This window comes from Cygnus atratus, chromosome 7 (assembly GCF_013377495.2).
Source record: "Cygnus atratus isolate AKBS03 ecotype Queensland, Australia chromosome 7, CAtr_DNAZoo_HiC_assembly, whole genome shotgun sequence".
Lineage (NCBI taxonomy): Eukaryota > Metazoa > Chordata > Aves > Anseriformes > Anatidae > Cygnus > Cygnus atratus.
In genome coordinates this window covers 18,329,118-18,351,887 of record NC_066368.1, presented here as the reverse complement: position 1 = coordinate 18,351,887, position 22,770 = coordinate 18,329,118, and the positions used below count along the sequence as shown (strand labels likewise).

General features: G+C 40.8%; 3 protein-coding genes across 3 annotated transcripts in view; all 3 read left to right on the top strand.

The window, feature by feature from the left end:
- LOC118246182 (interferon-induced protein with tetratricopeptide repeats 5-like) overlaps positions 1–22,770 on the top strand; it is a 348,670-nt gene that overhangs the window by 119,534 nt on the left and 206,366 nt on the right. The window lies entirely within an intron of this gene.
- Positions 1–22,770, top strand: part of FAS (Fas cell surface death receptor) — a 250,540-nt gene that overhangs the window by 119,540 nt on the left and 108,230 nt on the right. The gene's annotated exons all lie outside the window — the stretch shown is intronic.
- LOC118243879 (lipase member M-like) lies at positions 11,407–20,868 on the top strand. Its single transcript, XM_035538411.1, has 9 exons — positions 11,407–11,445; positions 12,570–12,687; positions 13,442–13,640; positions 14,036–14,145; positions 14,908–15,044; positions 16,693–16,839; positions 17,702–17,773; positions 19,316–19,387; positions 20,635–20,868. The coding sequence occupies exons 1-9, from the start codon at positions 11,407–11,409 to the stop codon at positions 20,866–20,868; spliced, it is 1,128 nt and encodes a 375-aa protein (XP_035394304.1).

The following is a 22,770-nucleotide window of genomic DNA, read 5'->3' as shown; positions in this document are numbered from 1 at the left end:
AATACAGACAAAAGACCTGACACAACAGGTTGTATCTATTCTATAAGAAAGAATATGTTGACTTGCAGGAGGATACATGGGTCAGTAAACAGACTACATGTAATAGACAATAATTAGGATTGAATAGAATAGAGTAGAGTAGAGTAGAGTAGAGTAGAGTAGAGTAGAGTAGAATAGGATAGGATAGGATAGGATAGGATAGAATAGAATAGAATAGAATAGAATAGAATAGAATAGAATAGAATAGAATAAACTTCAGCTAATATAAATCTAATTCTAATGTAGGTAACACTTCAAATTTCCACTACTAAAGAAAGGGAATTGCTGACGGCTGTTCCCTGAGGAAACTTACCCAAAGTCCAAAGGTATGTTAGTGTTCCTGTTTTAAAACTATGATAATTTCTCAAATATATATATTTTCCCCACATCTACCTGTCTCCACCATGAGGTAAAAAAAGGCCATGCCAACTGGTGTATGGTCTAGGGAAAGAGACCAATGGTACGACATTGAAATGTTACTTCTTCAGATCAGCAATCTGATTTGATTGAAGAAATTCCATGACTAAAAGCACTGGGATTGCACCTGGCGCCTTGGTATGCGTGAGCACTTGATAGGACATAAAGGACTATGGTGGACAGCAGAGAAACGGTGGTGAGGCAAGAAAATACGTGTGAGGATCATGAAGGCAGAGTAGAAAAGGGTGTGCAGGAAAGCTGAGAAACAGGAAATAGGGGGTTTATGGAAGGCTGAAGAACTGAAAAAGGACAGGTAGGTGAGAAAACATGACAAGACACAAATGAAAAGCAAACATGAGGAACAGGAGGTGCTGAGGGACACACAAGAAAACAGTGAGAGCAGAGGACATTGACAGGACTGTAAGGAGAACTGAAGTATGGAAGAGCAAGGGACAAGGGACAGAGACTGGCTAGGTTAGGAGCTGGCCTCACCTCATAAACAGAGAGAGGTTAAAGGACGACTTGTTTCATTTATCCCAAGCAGATGTATGGCAACGCATGGTTCAATTTGAAACTCCAAATTGTGTTGCATAAATTAGCAGTAGTTCCCTCCCCTTCAAAGACCAGAAGGCAGACTGAAAGAAACAAACAAATGGCAAGCATAAGCAAACATGTGGATATACACTAATTAATTATCCCGCATAACTTTTTCATCAGCTTTTTAATTCTGAGATGGTTTGAACACATTGTGCAATACTCCTCTGCTTCTTGCAGCATAGCTGTGTGGTTTCATGGGAGGAACAGCGGGACGATGTGCACCACCTCACAGTGCAGATGTAGATGACTGGATGCGACTCAAAGACAAAGCACACCAGGGTGTGTATGGGAATGGGGCACGTTCATGGCACAATTGCAGCTAATCAGCTTTCCCTCCGCGTGTAAGGGAGATACCACACCTCTTCATGCTACGATCGTATTTGGAAAAACAAGCTCATCCTAAATGGCCTCCCCTATCTATTAAGAACAGACCACACAAATGTGCATTGCATAGTGAGAGCCTGCTATTTCATTCTGTGCCACTCCAGTAAATCCACATTGCTTTGGTGGGAAGTATCATGATGATTGTCTCCAATTAGGTGCAGTTACACTACTTCTGACTGTGATTTCCCAGGCAGAAATGCATGTGTGCTTGCTGGGTAGTTGACGCATCATGCATTTGATGTTTCAAAGACAGCAAGCACTCCGGGATTAGCTCAGGAATCATGCCAACCTCTGCACCACATGCTCTTCAGTTCTCCACACAGACTGGCTCAGTAGGGGTTGTACAGATGTATGCAAGCACAATGACCTGTTGCTTGGTAATCCATGTAAGGAAACATAGCATGATTAGAAATATCTGGGCATAGAGTAGCCTTACCACTAGAGGTAATTCCAAAACATCAGTAATAAAGTAATAAAAAAAAATCTAACCCGCAAATCATCAAATTACTGGATACAAGGCTATAAAATTACCTATCAAGTATTCAGAAGTCTAAGGACAATACGAAACCCTATTTGCTCAAAATTCATAACTCATAACTCATAGTTTGTAAGAGCAGTGGTCACAGCCCCAAGCCTGCTGGGGTTCAAGTAGCATTTGGACAACGCTCTCAGACATGGTTTGAGTTTTGAGTGGTCCTGTGTGGAGCCAGGAGTTGGATTTGATGATCTTTGTGGATCCTGTTCATGGCTCTGAATGCCAGGAGCTGGCTATTCTGCATTGCTTGTAAAAAGGAAAACTATTCAGAATTCTCCTCATAAATGACTTCCCACTTTTCATTCATCTGTGTTTTCTGTAATGTTCAGTACAAACAGTAGATAATTTGCAGACAGCAATGTTCACAAATATTATGGGCACAACTTGTGCCCATAAGTCATCACAGACAGAAAGCTTCTTCTTCATCTCAAAATCTGTTTGCTGCTTTGTCTAAACCAGGAGAAGGGTATCTGCAAACCTAGTCTTCATTATTTACTAATATTTTTGTGAATAAAGTGACCTTTAACAGATAAGGATAAAACATTTAATACCTCCAAACATGATCCAGGAATAAACTGGTTCAATCAAAATGAATGTACGCAAAGCCAAGGAGAAATCCCAGAGGCAGGTAGGATGTCCGAGGACATCTCAAATAGCAAGAAACCACATGTCTGGGTACTTTCTGTTGATGGATCAACACACTGGTTACTGGGGCCTCAGGTAGTCCCGTGTCTTGCTGCACTCCTCTTCTTTTTCCAGTGCCCCATTACTAGCAGAATCCAGAGACTCTGGAAGGCAGAAAAAAAAGGAGTGGGAGGCAGATCAGTGGATGAAATTCAGCAATATTCTCCTGGCAACTTTTTTTCCCCTAAAATTCACACTTTTGTGCCTTGTCATTTAGGGGAAAAATAACCATTATGAGTAGAGGGTTGCACACACACACCCTGTATTGTACATACACCCTGTATTTATGATTTCACCCAATAGTATTTGACACCTAGTGTACCTTGTGTAGAAATAGGTTTGCCATAAGCAATTATCTAGTCTGGCTTTGATTTTATTTTCTAATAAATAAACTCCAGGGCGTAATTCTCTGCAGCCCCAAATGAAAATTACAGACTAGTTGTCACCAAAGCCATGTCAGAGCTGACCTGCTCCCCCTCCCTGGCGCCAGCAGCGAGAGACACCGTGGGGAAAGCATGATGCAGGGGGTGGCATCACACATGGGGAAGGCGTCAAGGGGGAGATCACCTGGGCTAGGCAGTGTTGTGGTGGGGAAGGGAAGCCTGGCTCCTTCCAGAGATCATCCCAGTGGCCATGCTCACTGTCCCTCACTAGGACATCAGGTGTGAACAGGACATGATGTGGCTCATTTCTGTACAACGTGTAACAACCTCCAAGGTGATGAACATGTCAGGTGAGAACTCATACAACACAAAATGGTAACGTGTCTTTCTGTGTAACTGCCAAAACCCCTGGAGGCCAGAATCTCATGACCATTTTTTGGAGTCTTATGAGGTTTTCTCTGGATATGTCTTGTTTCAGTTCCTTCCTCCTCAAATCTCAACCATGTTCAGCAGTGCAGAAAGCAATGGCACTAACTTCAGGGTGCTTCCTAAGGTGGTGCCTTCTGCAGAAAACATTTTCTTATGAAATTAACAAGGCAGGCAGCCAGTATATGTACCAGCCATGAGTTTTACACTGCATATTGCCTATACGGCCAAGGCAAGTCTGTAACATCAGAGGAACTTATGCAAAACATTTGTACTTGTCTTTATCATTTGAAAATTATACTGGTCTAAAAAAATTGTCTTGTTTTACAATAGTACAGTCCCTTTTCAATACATGAAGCCAGTAGCAATCCACCAAAAGTACAGACCCACACAGTGATCTTATGTTTAAGGGAGGATGGCTAAGCTGTCTTCCTAGGGAAACAATGCTCAGGGTATTACGCTCTCTGTGTGTCTGTCTGCATGTTCCTGCAGCCAGTTCTCACTGATTGCAGCATAATCCTGGGCAAAATAATTAAGCCTTCATGTGTTTCATGAAAAAAAAAAAAAAAAAAAAAAAGACCAAGTAGAAGAGAAAGACTGAAAGTGTCCTGATCAGGAAAGACTGCAGTGTGTAATCACATTTTATCCAGCTCCACAGAATATACACATCAGTAGAGGAGGGAGCAGAAGAGCAAGAGTGAAACCCCAGACATTGCTGAAATGTTGAACCTGAAACCAGCTGTAAGGTACAAACTGGTAAGGAACTGATGTTTGCAGTATCTCGTGCTAAAGGAACAATATTTTAAACACAGAAGAGTTCTGGTATGATCAAACAAACATTTTGACAGTATTGTTAGCTCCAATCTATCTGCCTGTTAAAAATTTGTTTATATCTTTTTTGTTCCAGATATTATTTTTTGTTCCAGATATTATTCCTTATTTTAAAAGCAAATACTCATCAGTAACTTCTTTGTCTCCAGCATCTACTAAGTCTTTGTCAATACACCTTGTAATTAACGACATTTCTGTCTTTATGGCTCATGTGAATCAAATCTGATATCCCTTAGGGCACGAAAGCAAGGATTTTAGCCATAATTTTCATTTAGTTATCAGCTAACTATCAGCAATTGGAATATTCAGATTAACAGGAATGCAACTTGAACTGAAATACAACTCAGATGCTGTTCAGACAAGTGCTAGGAACAGCCTGTGCACAAAGTACTTGTAGTTGGAGGTGCCAGTTGGACAAGGAGAAAGGAACAAAAACCCTGGAGGTTGAAGTGAGATGGGCACAACAGAGGCGAGCAGCTCGGTGTCCTGCTCTCTAGACCTGGCCACCTGTTACTTCAGGACATTGGGACGACCTGTGTGAGACTCCTCTTGCATACCCCAAGCGCAGAGCACTTTGGGCGAGCAGCGCTGGGTGACAGCCCTGTGCTGACTCCAGCCCCGTGGTGCCACCACAGCGGGCTCTGTGCCAGTGCCTCTCCTTACCATAAAAAAGATATGAATTTCCTGTGTGATGGCAAGAATTTTGCCCTGTCTGGTGTCACTTGGGTTAATGAAAGAATATTGTCTTGTTTCATGGAATTTTTGAATGCCCAGTGAGACCATCATGCGAAGTAGCAGCTGAGTCCAGAAGCTTCATTTGTCCTGGTTCTGTGCGGCAGCGTGAAACTACCTGGTGGCACTGGCATGTTAGAAGCTTGTTACATAGCAAGAGAATAAAATATTGCCAATGTAAGTAAAATAGAATGTAGAGGTTCTTCATTTGTTTTTGAAAAGTATCGCTTTGGGTTCAGCAGACAAATTTTATCTTTATAAGGGAAAGCTTGTATTGAAAACACAGCCCGTATCTGGTATGCAGCCTTGCTATTTAAAGTGCATTCTACAGATAAGGTTAAAACACTTCTCTTGTGTTCCATTTTCCCTGCAAAAGTTCAGAACAATATTCTATTCACTAAGTGCAAAGTAATCATCTTAATTTTGTAATTTATTTTATTTTATTTTTTATTACTTTTATGATGCACCGTTTAATGAGAGAAAATTAATGCTGATGCCCTTTCCAGGCTGCACCCAACTCATCTCAGTCCAGCCCAGTCACAGGTGTGCCAAAATGCCAGGCTAAATGGAGGATGGAGGTTTTGTGATGCCACCTCTAACTTCCCCAGCAGCCTCTTTCTGTCTCAGAGCAAACCTCTTACTTTAAATCTTGCCTCTAAAAGAAAAACTCACTGTCCACAGACCCTCTGATCCTTAAAATTAGCAGGGTAGCTCCTGCTGATGCCAACACAAAACTGAACTGAGGAAATTATCCAACCCAACCCCAACCACACTCACCAGACCAGCTTGGCACTAGTACTGGCTCTAGTTCTTCAGCCAGAGGGTTTGAGTTCACGCTCCTGAGGCTTTAATTTAGCAACAAGTGTATGAGAAAAATGCATACATAATGAACTTTTCTGCACACATATGCACATGTATGAAATCCTTTTTTTTCTAATTGAAATTGATTCATGTAGGGGTAGGAAGAAATGACTGTATATTACTACAAAATAAGCAGAAGGATAAAAAGAATTACCTGTGGATTCTGGGGCAAAACAATTTGAACAGTTATGCAAAACTCATGAATTGCAACAGAGACTTCGTCTCCATCCACCCTCAGAGATGAAGAAATCCTGTTTTGCATACATTTCATAAACTTCAGCATCGGCCAAAAAGTACTACAGAAATTATTTCTGTTTTCTGAAGCTGGGTTTTCTCTGGATAAATCAACGGAGAGGGGCCAGCGCTGAGCTTTTTGCCTGCAAGTTGCAGCCTTCTCTGGGTGACTGAGGCTCTAAGAGGCTTGGGCAGGAGTTTCCCCCAGCATTTCCTGGGGCATTCCCAGCCGAGGTGTCAGCAGTGTGAGTAGAAGAGACAGGCGTGCAGCCCTCCCCGTTTCTCCTGAGCTCTGCCCGTTGACACTTCAACTTCACCTTTGTTACACGAAAGATTTGTAATTGTGTAAGTGCTGATTCAGAGCTACCTCACTCATCACTCCCGAGTACCGTGTCACTCAGACCTGGTTGCTGGAACCCCTCCAGGCAAGCCCATGCTGTTTGCCTTGATGGTGAGCACCAGGAGTATTTTGGCAGGCCTCAGACAGCTGAGAACAATCCCTCACCCAGCTCCAGCTGTCCCCAGAGCATCGTGCTTTTGCACGATGTGTGTGGACTCCACACGAAGTGCTCCCTTTCACTACCTGGAGTGCAGGGGCCATTGCTGGCCCAGATTGCTCTGGCTAAGGAAATGGCAGAGGGGCATGATGGCTGAGGGCAGGCCTTGCACCCACCCTGCTGGAAGCCAGGCATTGCCCCAGGGATGCAGGGAGAATGCACTAGCAGGCCTTGTTTTTAGTTTTCAGCGTGTTTTGCTCACTCTGGAGTATCAACTCCTCACACCATTATGGCATGAAGTATTTTTAAAGCCATAAGGGTGCACAGAGGGTTTCCTTCTGTTTTTTATTGCTGTTGTTTGTTTCCTTGGAGACTACTGGCTGGCAACTCGCACAAAAACAAGTCCGTTTCTCAGTAAAGCATACCTTGCTATAAAGGCCCTCCTCAGCACACTCAGAATAGCCAAATGTTCCTTCCTGATAACTGCATACACAAGCTGGGTGAAGAAGCCAAAAGGACATATTTGATCTACAAAGAACTGCTATATTCAGCTGCTTGCAAATATCTTCCATTTCCAAGTCACTTCCAGGCAGAGCCTAATCCTGAAGCAAGAGGGGATGGGAAGAGCAATGAATCTGCAGAAAACACCAAAATGCTGTAGATTATATCCTGTGTGTTTCTTTTTATCCAGAGAGAGCACAGGAAGGAGTACGCAGCCAACAATTTATACAAAGACGCCTACTTATATTAGAACACCTAAATTGACTGGTTGAAAGCCCATTTTAGCATGCCCACATTTGGAAGCTGCAGCCACACCTCTGGAAGCAATATTTCAACATTAAAGCATCTCCACTGAATCCTATGCCTGTTTATACTGTGAGTAACTACTCTTGAAGCTTGTCAACTTAAAATGGAGTGTGCTTGTCTGTGTTTAAAAATAAAATAAACAGCTAAACACTTACTTTTGGTCATGTTCTTTCCTCAGTTCAAACGCTTGTTTCAAACAAGGGCTGCCAATACCCTGCAATGATCACCATATCCACTCTTTTGCTATTTATGTTATTTAGCCATTTATGTGTTGTCCTTGTACTCAATATTGGTTTGTTGGGTTGCTTTTCTGTTGTTTAGTTGTTGTTTGTTTGTTTGGTCAACAAAGCATTGTTTCACGCTAAAGAATGAAGCTGGCTGTGTTCAGAGCCAGTTAACACCACACCTTAATGAGTTAGTACATCATGAGGTACTGAGGGCAGGTCTGTATTTAAACAGCTCATTGATGCAATTCATGTTGAGCTTCAACAGACACTGGGACTTCAGAAAGGAGAAAACCTGGTTTTCTTAGAGGGAAGATGTAAGATGTTAAGGTGTATAAAAGGAAATAAACAAATGACTCAAAAAAAAATAACAACAACAAACACACAATCAGACAATGTTTGGAAACACATGCTGAACTATCTCTGAAAACAATTTCCTCTCCTTCTTCCTTGCCAGATCCTGAACTTGGACTGTTATGTTTCTCTTTGAAGACATTCTAGCCAATCTTGTAGGTACAGGTCTTCTCATGAGACTCTCTTTCATATTTCTGCCTGCTTTGTAAATATTAGAGAAAATCCTTCCTGTAGTTATATTAAATAAATCTGGTCCTAAGCAGAGTCAGTAATGTAAGGAGAAGGTATACAGACTAACTATAATATAAATAGAAATCTCAAAGCCTGTGCAAAACCTTGGGAGGTGTTCCTCTCAGGAAAGAGATTAAGAAATTAAGAAATAGAAAGGAAGAAGAAAAGAAAAGAAAAGAAAAGAAAAGAAAAGAAAAGAAAAGAAAAGAAAAGAAAAGAAAAGAAAAGAAAAGAAAAGAAAAGAAAAGAAAAGAAAAGAAAAGAAAAGAAAATGAAATGAAAAGAAAAGAAAAGAAAAGAAAAGAAAAGAAAAGAAAAGAAAAGAAAAGAAAAGAAAAGAAAAGAAAAGAAGAAGAGACGAGAAAAGAAGAAAAAAACAAAAAGAAAAGAAAAGAAAAAACAGAAAAGAAAAGAAAAAAGAAAAGAAAAGAAAAGAAAAGAAAAGAAAAGAAAAGAGAAGAGAAGAGAAAAGAAGAGAAGAGAAGAGAAGAAAAAAGAAAAAAAAGAAAAGAAAAGAAAGAAAAGAAAAGAAAAGAAAAGAAAAGAAAAGAAAAGAAAAGAAGAAAAGAAAAGAAAAGAAAAGAAAAGAAAAGAAAAGAAAAGAAAAGAAAAGAAAAGAGAAAAGAAGAGAAGAGAAGAGAAAAGAAGAAAAAAAGAGAAAAGAAAAGAAAAGAAAAGAAAAGAAAAGAAAAGAAAAGAAAAGAAAAGAAAAGAAAAGAAAAGAAAAGAAAAGAAAAGAAAAGAGGAAAGAAGAGGAAAGAAGAAGAGAAGAGAAAAGAAGAAAAAAAGAAAAAAGAAAAGAAAAGATAAGAGAAGAAAAGAGAAGAAAAGAGAAGAAAAGAGAAGAAAAGAGAAGAGAAGAGAAGAAAAGAAAAGTGAAGAGAAGAGAAGAGAAGAGAAGAGAAGAGAAGAAAAGAAAAGAAAAGAAAAGAAAAGAAAAGAAAAGAAAAGAAAAGAAAAGAAAAGAAAGAAAAGGAGAAAGAAAAAAAAGAAGGGAGCTTCAATTGTACTCTTGCAAAGTGTGTATTACAGTAGTAGCTTGGACACCAGTTAGGGAACTTGGCTGCATTATGCCTGTGCTCTGCACAAAGAAGAGCCTCACAAAGGTCCCTATCCTGAAGACCTAACAATCTGCTCAAACCTACCTAACTTCTAGGGCTGGGCAGTACTGGCCAACTCCTGGTATGCTTGACAAAACTGAGACACGTGGCCTTTCCTGTGTCCATAAGGATACGGAAAAGCATTCTAGCTCCCTAACTATAGACTTAGGGAATATCCACTTTGTTTTATGGACACTTTGGTGGTGAAACATCATGAATAAAGGAAAATATCTTGAAACTGCTCTTGCAACAGTATTGAACTCTGGAACAACAACATTAGCATTAACAGAATGAAAGAAAAACCTGTGCAATAACATCTACAGAAGTATCAAGGAGTCAGAGTTTATCCCATCCTTTCTACATAACATGAAAAGCTGGAATTGGCAGGCTGTAAGTAAACAAGGACGTTGTTCCAGGTTTATTGACAATTTCATTAGGTATGATAAGGGATTCCTATGCAGATATTTGTTCTCAAAATTCCTGATCCTGCTCTGCCATTCCACAGAGGTTGGTATTCTCCTTAAAAATCCAGCAATCTGTTATAGTAAAGAGAGCATTTTAGAGCCGTTATGGCTGAGGAGATGAAAAGCATGAGGTCTGAGAATAAAAGCAGTCACCTCTCCGCTGTTGCTATAGCGAAAAGCTCAAGCTCTAGCAGAAGGAACGAGGAGTGGGAATGAAATCAATGTTTATTGGCAAGTTTCTGCATGATTGTGGGGAAAACGCTGCATGACCACCATTTTGCTGCCGCCTTTACCCAGCACTGCTTTCAATCATCTGCAGATTGAGTTTCCATTCCTCTGCCATCTCAGTCGCTTGGCAGAACACATGCTTTCTGGCACAAGGTCAGTAATACTTTAACTTACCTAACAGCAGCTAGGTAAAAGGAAGTTTTTACAATATCTCTTAATTTTACTACAAAGGAGACAAATATTTTAAAAATATAGATTATATCAGAATGTAGTGTTAGAAAGTTCGAATATAAATTGTACGTTTGTTCTGTGATAAATAAATAAATAAATAAAAACACTCCTACTCATGGGGGAAAAAATCACACAGTCTTGTTGACTGGGAAAGCAATAAATGCAGCAGATTTATTGGTGAACTCAGTCTACCTCATGAATGTGTCACTGGGATCACAGAGGTTTAGACACGGGCTCTAGGTGTTGGTTTGTGTGGTACAGAGAATTCAAACACCCTGCATCTTTAAACTGAGAGTATGTAGGCATCCATAGATTGTGGAGCTGCTAGGCATGCATCCAAGCAGTCTAGTTTACTCTCAGGTTTTTTTATTTGTCATTTCCTGAACAAAACTGTACGTCATTACACATAGTCTTTATGTATCACTACATTCAGCAAAGCTTTCTTTTCCTTTCTCCATCCTCATCCCACAGAGTGGACACATTTTGACCTTGAGGAGTTTTGTATAAATTATACTAGGCATCTAAAATAAGTACTTTATTCAGACTCCTAAATCCTTAATTAAATGTTAAATAATTTAACTTTCAATTGTCTTTGTTGGTTTTCTTTTTCAGTTAACTATCCAACAACTTGGTTTCTTCCACTTTGAAAACTTCTCTTTAACAATGATTTAGTTATGAGTTGCAGATAACTTTGGCATTCCCCAGAGTTAGCCAGAATTTTTCTAATTAACCTACAGAACAAATATGTGGCATTGTAATGCAAGTGATTTGCTTCTCATAAGAACAAGTGAAGTCCATTTCTCCAAAAGCTTTGCTCTTTTCCTTGGATTCACCGATGCTTTTCACCCTGATGGAGAGCAATATCCTAGTTCTGTCCTTAGCAGAGAAACCAGACTGCTGCCAAATTCCCTCAGACATGTTTAAAGTCAGTTTTGTTCAGTTTAATTAACAGGTAGAGAGCACCAGCTCCATTCAGCTTTAGGCAGCACTGCTCTCACCAGAAAAGCACAGAACCTGCCTAGATGTCAAGTGCAGATCATGAATCCTGACAGATTAATATGCTGTTTTATCCAGAGAGAAGATATGGCTGGTTTTTGCTATGATGTATTTGTTTCAAGGAATTACTTGCTCAGAAGAATTCAAAAGAATGAGGAGAGCTGTGGATCCGGAAGCACTGATGAATATTGTAAGTTTCTCAGTGGATTTACCTGGGGACGGAAGGAATGCATGACTCATAGCAGAGGGATTTCTAGGTATTAGAAATAACAAGGTAGATAAGCTGCCTTCATTTAACCCATTCTCAGACTACTGTTTTCTATGCCCTTCTGTCTGTATGTGTAACAGCAGTTCTTATATTTGACAGAAATCAAGACCAACCCCTTTCCTTAGTACATCTGCAGAGCTAATTTTCTTTTTAGTGTCACTTACTAGTTTGGCACTATCCCTGTATCTGGAAGAATGAGTATCTGGAATGCCACTTTTTCATCAGCTCCAAATAACAGTGACTTATGTTTCCTCCTTTGAACTACCAGCATAGATTGGAAATGGCCAGCTTTTCAGAAGAACATCTCTCATGAAGCAAGCTTGTTTGGATATTTAGTCACTTGCTAAAATCTTTTTTTTTTTTTCTGTCCCATGTGAAAAAATTACATTGAATAATTCTCTGAATAAAGTTACAAAAAACAATACTTTTTTGTAAAATAAATAAATAAATAGAATAATAAATAAATAATGATTATTTCAGAGCTGACAATCAGCTGTGCTAGTGATATCCAGTGTGACTATGCAAGGGGCTGACCCTGTCTTTTCCGTAATGTAGTCATTTTTTACAGTGGTACTCATTGCACATGTGCCATCCATGAAAGGGCAGTTGTAAAGCTCACAGAATTTCTCTGAGGGTCATTTAGGTGAGCTGGTTTCACTTCATATTGCAGCAGATCAGGAGCTTGCACCCAGGCAGCTCCTCATCTCAGCTATGGGAAGTGTAAGCTCCTGCTGTCAGATTAAAGTAGTTCTCACATCACTGTAATGGTTGTGATTGTATGGCACACATATAACACAGTTTTTAGAAAAAGATTTTAACTGAATAGTTAGTTAATAGATCCTGGAGATCAGACAAAGAACAAAGGAAATTTGTGGTAGTTTCTGGGTTATATTCCAATCTGATATTGCTTTATTCAGATGCTTAAAAACATAGACTAAATCCCCAGATGTAGCTGCTCTCTAATATTTCTTCCTTACGAATATCTTATGCAGGTAATGTATGATATGGACTTCTGCAATCAAATGCATTTGTTCTTTATTTTGTAGAATGAGATCATTACATACAAAGGGTACCCCAGTGAGGAGTACAAAGTGATGACTGAAGATGGCTATATCATTACCATTAACAGAATCCCGTATGGTATACAGAATCAGAGAAATCCAGGTACAGTTCTTTGATATGAGACAAAAACAGCCTAGACAGGGTACGTCCTGAAAAGAGGTACCTTCCAGTTGTAAAATGTTTACCAGAGCTTGTATACACAAGTGAAATTTAAGTAGAGAATTCTGGCTGCCCTGAACAGCTTGCAAGATAAACAGGATTTATGTCAAGTACCCTTGTTTACAATAAAACACTGCTACAATATGAATTAAGTATAATAATATCTCCATAATATGAGTTGATGAGCAAAAGTTTAAAAAAAAAAAAAAAAAAAAAAAAGAAAGCAAAGAAAGAAAGAAAAAGAACAGAAATTAAAGTAGTGTAAAGGCTGCAACCTCCCAGTCAGGCTGTTTTACAAGAGCAGTTCCAGCCTCTGACTTTACTTTTGCTTACACCTGTTTAATTTCAGTCTGATTCATATTTTGGATACAGGAAACCACTGGAAAGGATCCCACACCTTCTTTTCTTATATCACTGTTGAGAATCTTAAGTTAATGAGGCTGAGCTATACAAACAATGACCAGAGGCTGCCAAGCCAGGGTTTGCTGATACTGGGCTTATCTTCCTACAGATCTTTACAAAACTTTACAAGTTCTCTCTTTACAGAAATGCATGCTTTGTTCCTATGATCAGATGTCTCCCTTTAAGTCAGTGTAGGCCCAAATCCCAGTACTGAATATGGGATTGTAATGTCCCTGAACTACCAGAAAATCAAGAAATTTTATAAAGGTTGTTTTGTTTCTGATTTTGTTTTCAGTTATGAAACCTGCTGTATTTCTCCAACACGGGCTATTGGGAGATGCCAGTAACTGGATCTCAAACCTACCCAACAACAGCTTGGCCTTCATGCTAGCTGATGCTGGCTTTGATGTTTGGATGGGAAATAGCAGAGGGAATCGCTGGTCCAGAGAACATCAAAATTACTCCACTGATCAAGATGAGTTCTGGGCTTTCAGGCAGATCAAATGATTGAGATTGAAGATTTTTTTTCATGCTTTTATTTGAATGAACATTTTAAAATACCTTTTAATGGCAAATTGTGTAAAATGTGTGATTCTATGGAAAGATCTCTGCTAATATATCAGCACCTGTTCCTTGTGTGTAGACCTTTACAGCTCAACCTGATGCTTCTTGTAGTCAGAGTCCTCCTACTGATGTCAAGGGAGAAAATAGCCCAGAAAAGCTTGAATAGCATCTCCTATATCCAGTGCCCAAAATGCACAGATTCTAACAGCTGAATGATTCACACAACAGTTCATGCTGTTCGTTTGCTAACAAGTCTGTAATAAAAATGTAAATCTAAACGGGATTTTAATTTATGCACACCTCTCTTTTAATCTCCTGCCTGTAGTTTTGATGAGATGGCAAAGTTTGATCTTCCAGCAGCAATAAATTTTATTGTGAAGAAAACTGGACAGGAAAAGTTGTACTATATTGGCTATTCACAAGGCACCACCATCGGTAAGTTACACAGAGTGGACTGATGCTTCAGGAAAACACATGAATAAAACCTGATTTGAGACACTGAGATGCTGAATGTACCAGGGCTTTTCAACAGCTCATATCTTGCTGGTATGAAAAAAACAAACAAACAAACAAACAAACAAAAACAAACCACACATGATAAGCTCTTTGCAGCATGTAGGCAGGCTTAATTTATTATGAAGATGATTAAACCTGAGGTGTCAAACACACTGCAGCTGTTAAGTCCATCCACTTCCATCCACTTCGAGTTATACCAGAAATTATTCTGGGCCCTGCGAATTGTTTTGTGTTTTTTTTCAAGACGCAAGGGTGTGCCCAACAGCAGCTGGTCAGCTAACAAAAATAAACAAAATAGGAAGATGACAGCACAGAAAGAGAAGTTGGGTAGTTTGTGGCACAAAAGGAAATAAAAAAGGGGGATTGATTGAAGAAAAACATCTGCAACTCCCCAGTAGTATATGAAATGCGTGTATGTACATCGAAGTGTGCATTTAAATGGGTTTAGAAGAAAGCTGGGAAGGCAAAATATAGAAATTAATATCTCTGAAGTGAGAAATAAGACTAAAAGCTGATAACACAAGGAGAAGAGGGATTTTGCACCAAGCTAGGCTGAACCAGTCTCTGAGCAACTAACAATGTTTCTTTGTTGGTATGAAATTGCAGATCAGCTCACATAAATACTGAAAACAGTCTAATGTACAAAGTGATTTTCTTATCACTTTATTTTTATTTTCTCAGCTTTCATTGCTTTTTCAACAATGCCAGAACTGGCTCAGAAAATCAAACTTTATTTTGCATTGGCACCTGTCACTACTATTAAGTATGCCAGAAGCGCAGCAGTAAAGCTCCTCTACCTTCCTGAAAAAATGCTCAGGGTATGTATTATCGTGGCTTCAAGTGTTGAACCAAGCAATTGTTCAGCCAGCTCTTAAGGTGTATATACAGAAATTATAGGGCTTTATGAAGCATATGCATTTGCAGGTAGGTAGGTTTAACTTCTGACTGTAGTTCCTGTGGGACAATAGGTAAACCTTTTCTATAGGTGTGATTTATCCCATCTGGCAGCTAAGCACCACGCAGACCTTTGCTCACTCCCCCCACACAGTGGGATGGGGCAAAGAATCAGGGAAAAAAAAAAAAAAAAAAGTAAAACTCACAGGTCAAGATAACAATGATTTAATAGGACATAAAAGGAAGGGAAAATAATAATTATTATGATGATAAAGGAATATACAAAGCAAGTGATGCACAATGTATTTCTCTCCACCTGCTGACCAACGCCCAGCCAGACCCCAAGCAGCAGCTCCCCCAAGCAACCTCCCCAGTTTCCTTGTTTAGCAGGACACCATGTGATAAGGGAAATCCCTCTGGGTAGTCTGGCCTGGCTGTCCTGGTTCTGTCCCCTCCCAGCTCATGGTGCACCCCCAGCCTCCTCTCCAGCAGGGCAGCACCAGGGGCTGAAAAGTCCTTGGCTCTGTGTGAACACTGCTCTGCTACAACTAAGACATTGGTGTGCTATCACCACTGTTTTCATTAAAAATGCAAAACACAGCATCATACAAGCCTCTATGTTACATCGGTTGTAACTGCCCTGCAGGGCAGGGGAGATGGTGTGTGGTGTTGGATTGTTGCATGCTGAAACCAGTTCTGGTTCCACCACCCTGCATTTGCTCAGTTTCATCAAAATTCATTCATCATTAATCTGGGTGATTCTTACTGTAACACAATTGATATGGCATACAGCAACCATAGAAGTAGTGCAACACAGGGGCAGGTCACCCAGAGAGGCACAAAGATGCAGATCTTTGAGGTTTCCAAAATTCTTCTAGACAAAGCCACAGCCAGTTTGGTCTTGTTCTGCTGGGAGGAGGTGGTTGGATGAGACTCCCAAAAGTTCCTTCCAAATGTTTTTTTGATGGCTCATAAGCCAGATTTGAATTTCCTCTAAACTATAGCTTCTTAAAGGTATGAGAGTGAGTGCAACGTGCACAGACAGTATCTGTCCTTATTCTGGAAGGGACAGAAAGCTGGGTCCCAGAACAACGTTGGACCTGCCCTGAAAATATACATTTACTCATCCCGTCAGTTGCCGTTAATTACAGCAATAAAAAAAATTTTCCTGGTCTCCAGTCCAGCAAACACTAAAATCAGAAATGAATGTACTCACTTGGTCACAGTGCTAGGAAAAGCAGTGTTAAATCAATGTGGTTGATCATATATGCAAAGTTACTTATACATGTATGTATCTGCAAGCTTATAGCTAAAATATGAATCGGAGTTAACATGTAACACATACACTCGTTAAAATGATGTAACACAAATTGGGCAATGCCTGAGCAAGCTGATGCAATAGAAAACACCTAGGTTGTTTCTCATTTGTGGGAACGTCGTCTGACAAATGAAGAAAAGGTAAGTGAGAACAACAGCATGTGCTGGGGAAGAGCAACAGGGCAAAAAACACATTTTAAAAGCAATGTTGTACAATGTACATTCTTAAATGAATGCTACTTTTGTCTTTCACAGGGTTTGCTTGGCAAAAGAGAATTCCTTCCCCAGGCTGAATGTCTAAGAAGGCTGATAGTCCCTGTCTGCAGCCACCTTCCTTTTGCTAGGCTTTGTAGAAATATCTTCTTCAGCCTTGGTGGCTATAACATGAAAAACATCGACATGGTATGTACCGCTCTTACCAGCTCTGTCAAGAATTTAAGCTGCTGCTCCCAAAACCTACCTTCAATCCTATAGTATGAATCCTCAGGTTCTGTCAGTCCACATCACACTGCAGGGAACAGCCCCCAGTACCAGCCAGCAATATCTGCTGGTTGCCCCATCACTGGCAGGGCATCACTGCCTTGCTCCTCAGAAGAGCTCTTGGCATTATCCCTTCAAAGCAGAGCTGCTCCACCGCAACCCTGCAGTTTGCTCTCTGCCAGACCTCACCTAGGGCTCTGTCTCCTGGTTCATACTGTGACTGCTGGTCTCATCAGAGGTCCTCAGCATGCTGTCACTCCATGCTATGTCCAGCTGCAGGCCAGGCCACCTGAACTTCAAAGTTTTGCTCCAGTGTTTTCAAAAATATGCCTTACAGTGTTCTCTGACGAAGGACCACACAGCAACTTGTTAAGAAACCCCTGCAGGACCAGGGTGTGTTTGTTTCAAATACACACACGTTCTTCAGACAGTTACAGTTCCTTTTGCTCTTCTGTCTGACAGCGGTGCTGCTTCACATAGGACCTGCTGCAGACTCCCGAATAAATCACAGGCTTGGGATCTAGGCTGCTGACTTTCCATTCTACCCTCCCTGTCTGTTAGATTCATTCAGATACTCACTTTTCCTGGAAAATGATCTGGCTGGGGGCTGTTCTTTTACTGTTGCTCCAAACCTGATACACCTGGATGAACTCTCAGGGGAGTCTCTGATCATGCCACTTTGATTTCTCTTGGTTTTATGGATACATGACACTGCTGTGGCTTCTTTTGATGCACAGACAGGTAAAAGGGAGGAAGAGAACACTCACTGTTTATTTTCTTTCAGAACCGGATCAATGTGTATATCGCACAAACCCCTGCTGGAACATCTGTGCAAAATATAGTCCACTGGAGCCAGGTACTAGTGAGCTTCTGGAACACAAAATAGGTACTCACCTCTGGCTGTACCATAGGGAGTGGAGGGAGCTGATAATGTTGCTGTGAAGCCAATGCAGATTGCTTGGATATAGAGCAACCTGTGCTTTACAATTGAAATTTCGTTTCAGTACACTGTTTCCCATTGATCTACCTTTCTTTTGCCAGCAGGATAGAAATAGCCTGTGTGATACAGGTACACCTGAAGCCAACAATGAGACACTGCATTTGTTTAAATACATGTATGCTGGAAGTTGTGCATGCAGATAAATATAGCGTTCTTTTTATTGTGTATCCAGAGCCCGATATAAATGTCTACAGTCCGGTGCAGAACTTGCCTTAAGAAATGACCATTACTTTTCCAATGGGGGATCAAGAAATGAGCAAAGATGTATGGCACTTTGTAGAATATAAAATTTGACTAATAAGGCCCTTGTATTTTCACCTCTTGCAAAAGCAAAGTGCTCAGTTTGTGGGCAACAATAGAACTATAAATAATAAATCCTTCATTCAGTAGACTCGCTGTAACACTTACTTACAAAACACTGTGCTCTGTCACAGGACTTCCTCAGCAGCACTGCTGCTGGAAGCTGCCTTTCTCTCTTTGGGCTTGTCACACAAGCTGCTGTAGGCAAGACAGGTTTCCTGGCAGCACTGCAGGCTCGGCAGCACAGCTGGAAACATTTGCAAGCAGGGTGAGCTTGCAGGAGGGCTCATGCACTTTTCAACACAGCAAACATGTGGACATGTTTGAGTTACAGCTGCACAGGCATTTACTCAAAATCAAACAATACTTTTGGCTGCGAATTTACATGAGATATTAGATTTGATTAAGTTGCTTTCATAACCACGGCCTAACCTGTAAAGAAAAAGAGTTACAAAGGCACAGTGGAGGAGGTCCGCAAATTGACTCGGGTTTAATTCAGCATCTAGCCACAGGCTGGCAGGCACAGACATGCAGGAGAAATGCTCCTAAGCTTTTTCTGTAATTGCTGTTATTACTGTTACAGGAGTTAACAGACACCTTGCCCTCAGTATTAAGATCCCATTGATGGGGTCTCTCACAACACATGCTGTAGGCAAAGCCAAGGAGCAGGAAGGAAGATCTAGAAATGGTGACTTCTGTATTTAGACAAGATAAGCAAAAGAAAACATAAGAAGGAGCCACTCACAGAGCTGAGTGATGGCAACATGACTGTCAGAAGGGAACACAGCAGCAGCGTGGAGGGAAAATAGCTGGAGGCAATTGCTACTTGCAGGCTTACAAACTAGAACAAATCGTCCATGAAAGCGACCCTAGGTCTTTCTACAGGAGCAGTGAGTCTTTTGATGCTGACAAAAACATTTGACTCCTTTTCACTGCTTGAGACTTTTAACTAACTTACCACTGGCTCTTTCTAACCTCTTAAAAGAGAAAAGCTTCAGTTGAGGTTTTGGGTTGGAGTCAGACACTTAGCAGGGAAAGATCCCATCACCTTCTTGAATGATGGATTTGTAATTACCCTTCTCTGGTTCATCCCATTAGGAAGCCCATTTGGGGAAGTTCCAAGCTTATGACTGGGGCAGTTCAAAGAAGAACATCGAGAAATACCAGCAGGTACCTTTTGGTGAAACAATATTGTCACCCTTGAACAACACAAAAGCAGAGGAAGAGAACAATGATGTAGTAGGAGACACGTTTTCTGAATACATTTAGATGGATTTAGCCACCACCATCTATATTATGACTTTCCAGTTTGGAAGTTAACAGAGAAAAAACGCAAGCTGTGATGGTAATAATATTTAAAAAAAAAAAAAAGAGAGAGAGAGAGAGAGAGGAAGACCAAGCCTTGTCAATGAAACGGTCAATAGTAATAACAGAAAAGAAGGGCAGGAAATATGTAAAATTAATTTTGAAAAAGAGTATATCTAGTGGATCAGGCCAAAAAGGAATCTTGCCTACTAGAGTGACTGACACAGTTGCCAATATATAAATACTCAGGGAAACAATACTATGAAAAGTGGAACTGGAGAGCACTAATGTGTCTAATAGCTACTCCTAGATTCTGGCAGCCAGAGACAAAAGGACTTTGACCTTAAGCAGGCCCTGAGGATCCTCTCCTCCATCCAAGACTCTAATCCCATCCTTGACTCTCCTACCCTTTTAGGTCTCCACAACAGCCTATCATTAGCAGTTACATGTTTTAATGATGGCTTGCATGAAAGGCAACTTCCTTTGTTTTGTCTTGAATTGGCTTACCCCCTGGAAAGTCACTGGATGCCTTCTAGGTTTTGTGTTTTGAGAAATAATGGGGTAATTACTTCCTGTGCTCTTTCTTCATACTGTTCATGATTGTATAAGCCTGCCTCTTGTCCCTGTGCTGGCCTCTGTTTTCCAGACTGAGGAATCCTCAGCTACTTCCTCTCTCCTCCTACAGAAATCACTTCATGCTCCTTTTCATACTTGTCACACGTTGTCTTTTCTAACTAGACCACGTATGTCTTCTGGAGCTGACTGGTACTCCAAAACAAGTATGCAAGGTGAGGACCAAGACGGAGGTTTATCCAGAGGCATCCTGACATCCTCTGTCTTTGTTCTTGGCTTCTGCCCTATGAATTCCTAGCTGAGAGAGCAATGATCCAACAGTAACTCTTTGTCAGTTCAGGAGGTGCTTTTCCTTTGGCCGTACTCTCAGCTGCATCACCCCTGTGAACACAGACAGAAAAGGCAAGCGAGGGCATTTCCCTCCAGTTTGTTTTAGGCACCTCTGCTTTGAACAGTGACCTAAAATAAAGCCAGATACATGTTTAAAGTTTGCTGTGCTTTACTGGATATTCATTCCAGCCCTGCTTCATGTTTTCCAGGCTACTCCTCCTCTCTACAATGTAGAAGAAATGACTGTACCCACTGCAGTATGGACTGGGGGTCGAGACTTGCTTGCAGATCCCAAGGACGCTGCCATTTTACTGTCTCATATTAAGAGGCTTATCTATCACAAGAAGATTCCTGAATGGGCACATCTGGATTTCATCTGGGGATTGGATGCACCTTTGTGTATGTACAACGAAATTATTGATCTGATGCAGAAATATCCTTAACCCACAAGCAGTAGCCATACCTGGCTCATTCCCCAGTGCCTTTGCTGGGTACAGAGAAAGCATTCTTTTGCATCATATAGCTTCTGCTGGAGTCAGAGAGAGGATTTCTCCTGGCTAATGCTATTTTCACACTATGTGTCACTACAGTGCCTTTTGGATCTTGATGGTGCACTTCATACTTTGTGGCAACCTTGTGATCAGTAATCACTTTTTAGTTGATAAAGCCTAGATTCTGCAATACATTGTACTTTCCTAACAGGAACCAGGGCTTTCTTGCAGCCTGATGTCTTCTTTAGACTTTAACAGTAATGAAAGCACTGAGTTTCTCTGGATGTGGTCAATTATGTCAAAAAGTTTTCCATTGATCACATAATTTCTCAGTTTATTGGACTGGAAGTTCCTGAAAAGCTAGTGTAAACTGAGACTAACTCTAGCAGCCGTGGCATTTATATTTTATTATTTGATAAGATGATCACCAGAAAATAAAAAATGAGTTCACACAAAATACTCACTCCTGAAAACAAAAGTTGGTATGTCTTCATTTGAAAGAGCTGCACACTTTTTTTCAAAAGGAAGAACAAGGCACACAAGGAGGGAAGACAGCAGAAAACAGCAGTTATCTGTCAGAAAGCAGAAAGCCAGTCTCGTGGTTCAAGAATGCACCTGTAAGGTAGGAAACTTGTGTTCAAGGTAGCCCCCGAGACAAAGAATTCTTGTCAGACTTGATCTCTGCTAACAACACTTTCAGGATCTGTGTACCTGAACTCTCCAGGGTGGGAGGCAGGAATTCACTTCATCTTGGCAACAACAGCACTCCAATTCCACTTTGAACCCAGCAGGAACTTCACATCTCTTGCTAATTTGCATGGAAGCTGCTAACTACTACAGGGTTGAGCTGCTTGAACCTTTATCACAGCTCTGAGAAGCCTCTCTGGGGAGTAAACACTCAAACAAAGGGCACCCAAGCATCTCTAGAAAAAAAATGTTATCTTCATCCCATGGGTATTTAGATCACTTTTCCCATTAGAAGAAAGGACTGCTTTAAAACAGTGCTGAAGAAATGTCATCCTATTCCATTTCCTGGGGAAAACCTGCCTCTACAAACCTCGTTGCAGTGACATAGTTATTGCACAGAGGCACTCACCTGAAGGGTAGCCTCCATGGCTATTAGGTTACAGCATTGTGGCTCACCGTGCCTCCACAAGGAAATGCCATTAGCTTCACCACAAAAAGAAACACAGTGCATTTTAGGGGGCCTTTTTTCAGAGTGAGACCCTCATTCTCCACTTGAATCAAGTGTCAATGTGGGTGGAGCCTGGGATGCTAAACAGGGCAGGTACAGCTGTCACACTAAGACAGTTCACAGGTCACACAATATTACTCTGTGAAATGGTTCATTAGCCAAACAAATTAACCACAACCAATGCCACTTCTATCCCTTTCCCTTCCAACACAACCAACAGGCCTGTTTCATCTTTTGAGCCCACTGCTGAAGCCCATCCCATTTCCTTGGGGTCAAGGGCTCCACAAATGTAAATAAAGCTTGACCCAAAGAAAACAGCTTCCCTCCAGGAAGGGACGTCCCTTCCACCCAATATAATTTCCTGGGGACAAAGCATTCCAGAGAGTAAGCCCATCAACTGACTTACTGCTTGTGAGGGAAATGTGTGAGGACTTGAGGCCTAGTTTATGAGTTTCTGGTACTTAGGATTGGAAGTGCAATAGCAGTATGTTTGAAAGCAGCCAGAGCATCCTTCAAATTCACCTGGGAAAGAGATCACAGCTGTGCACCTATTTGCTACTTGAGAGACCACATAAGAGTCAGGGTGTTGAATTTTCTGGCATAGAAAACCAATAAAATCAGGCTGGACAAGGAGCATTGGAAACATCATGGGGACTGTT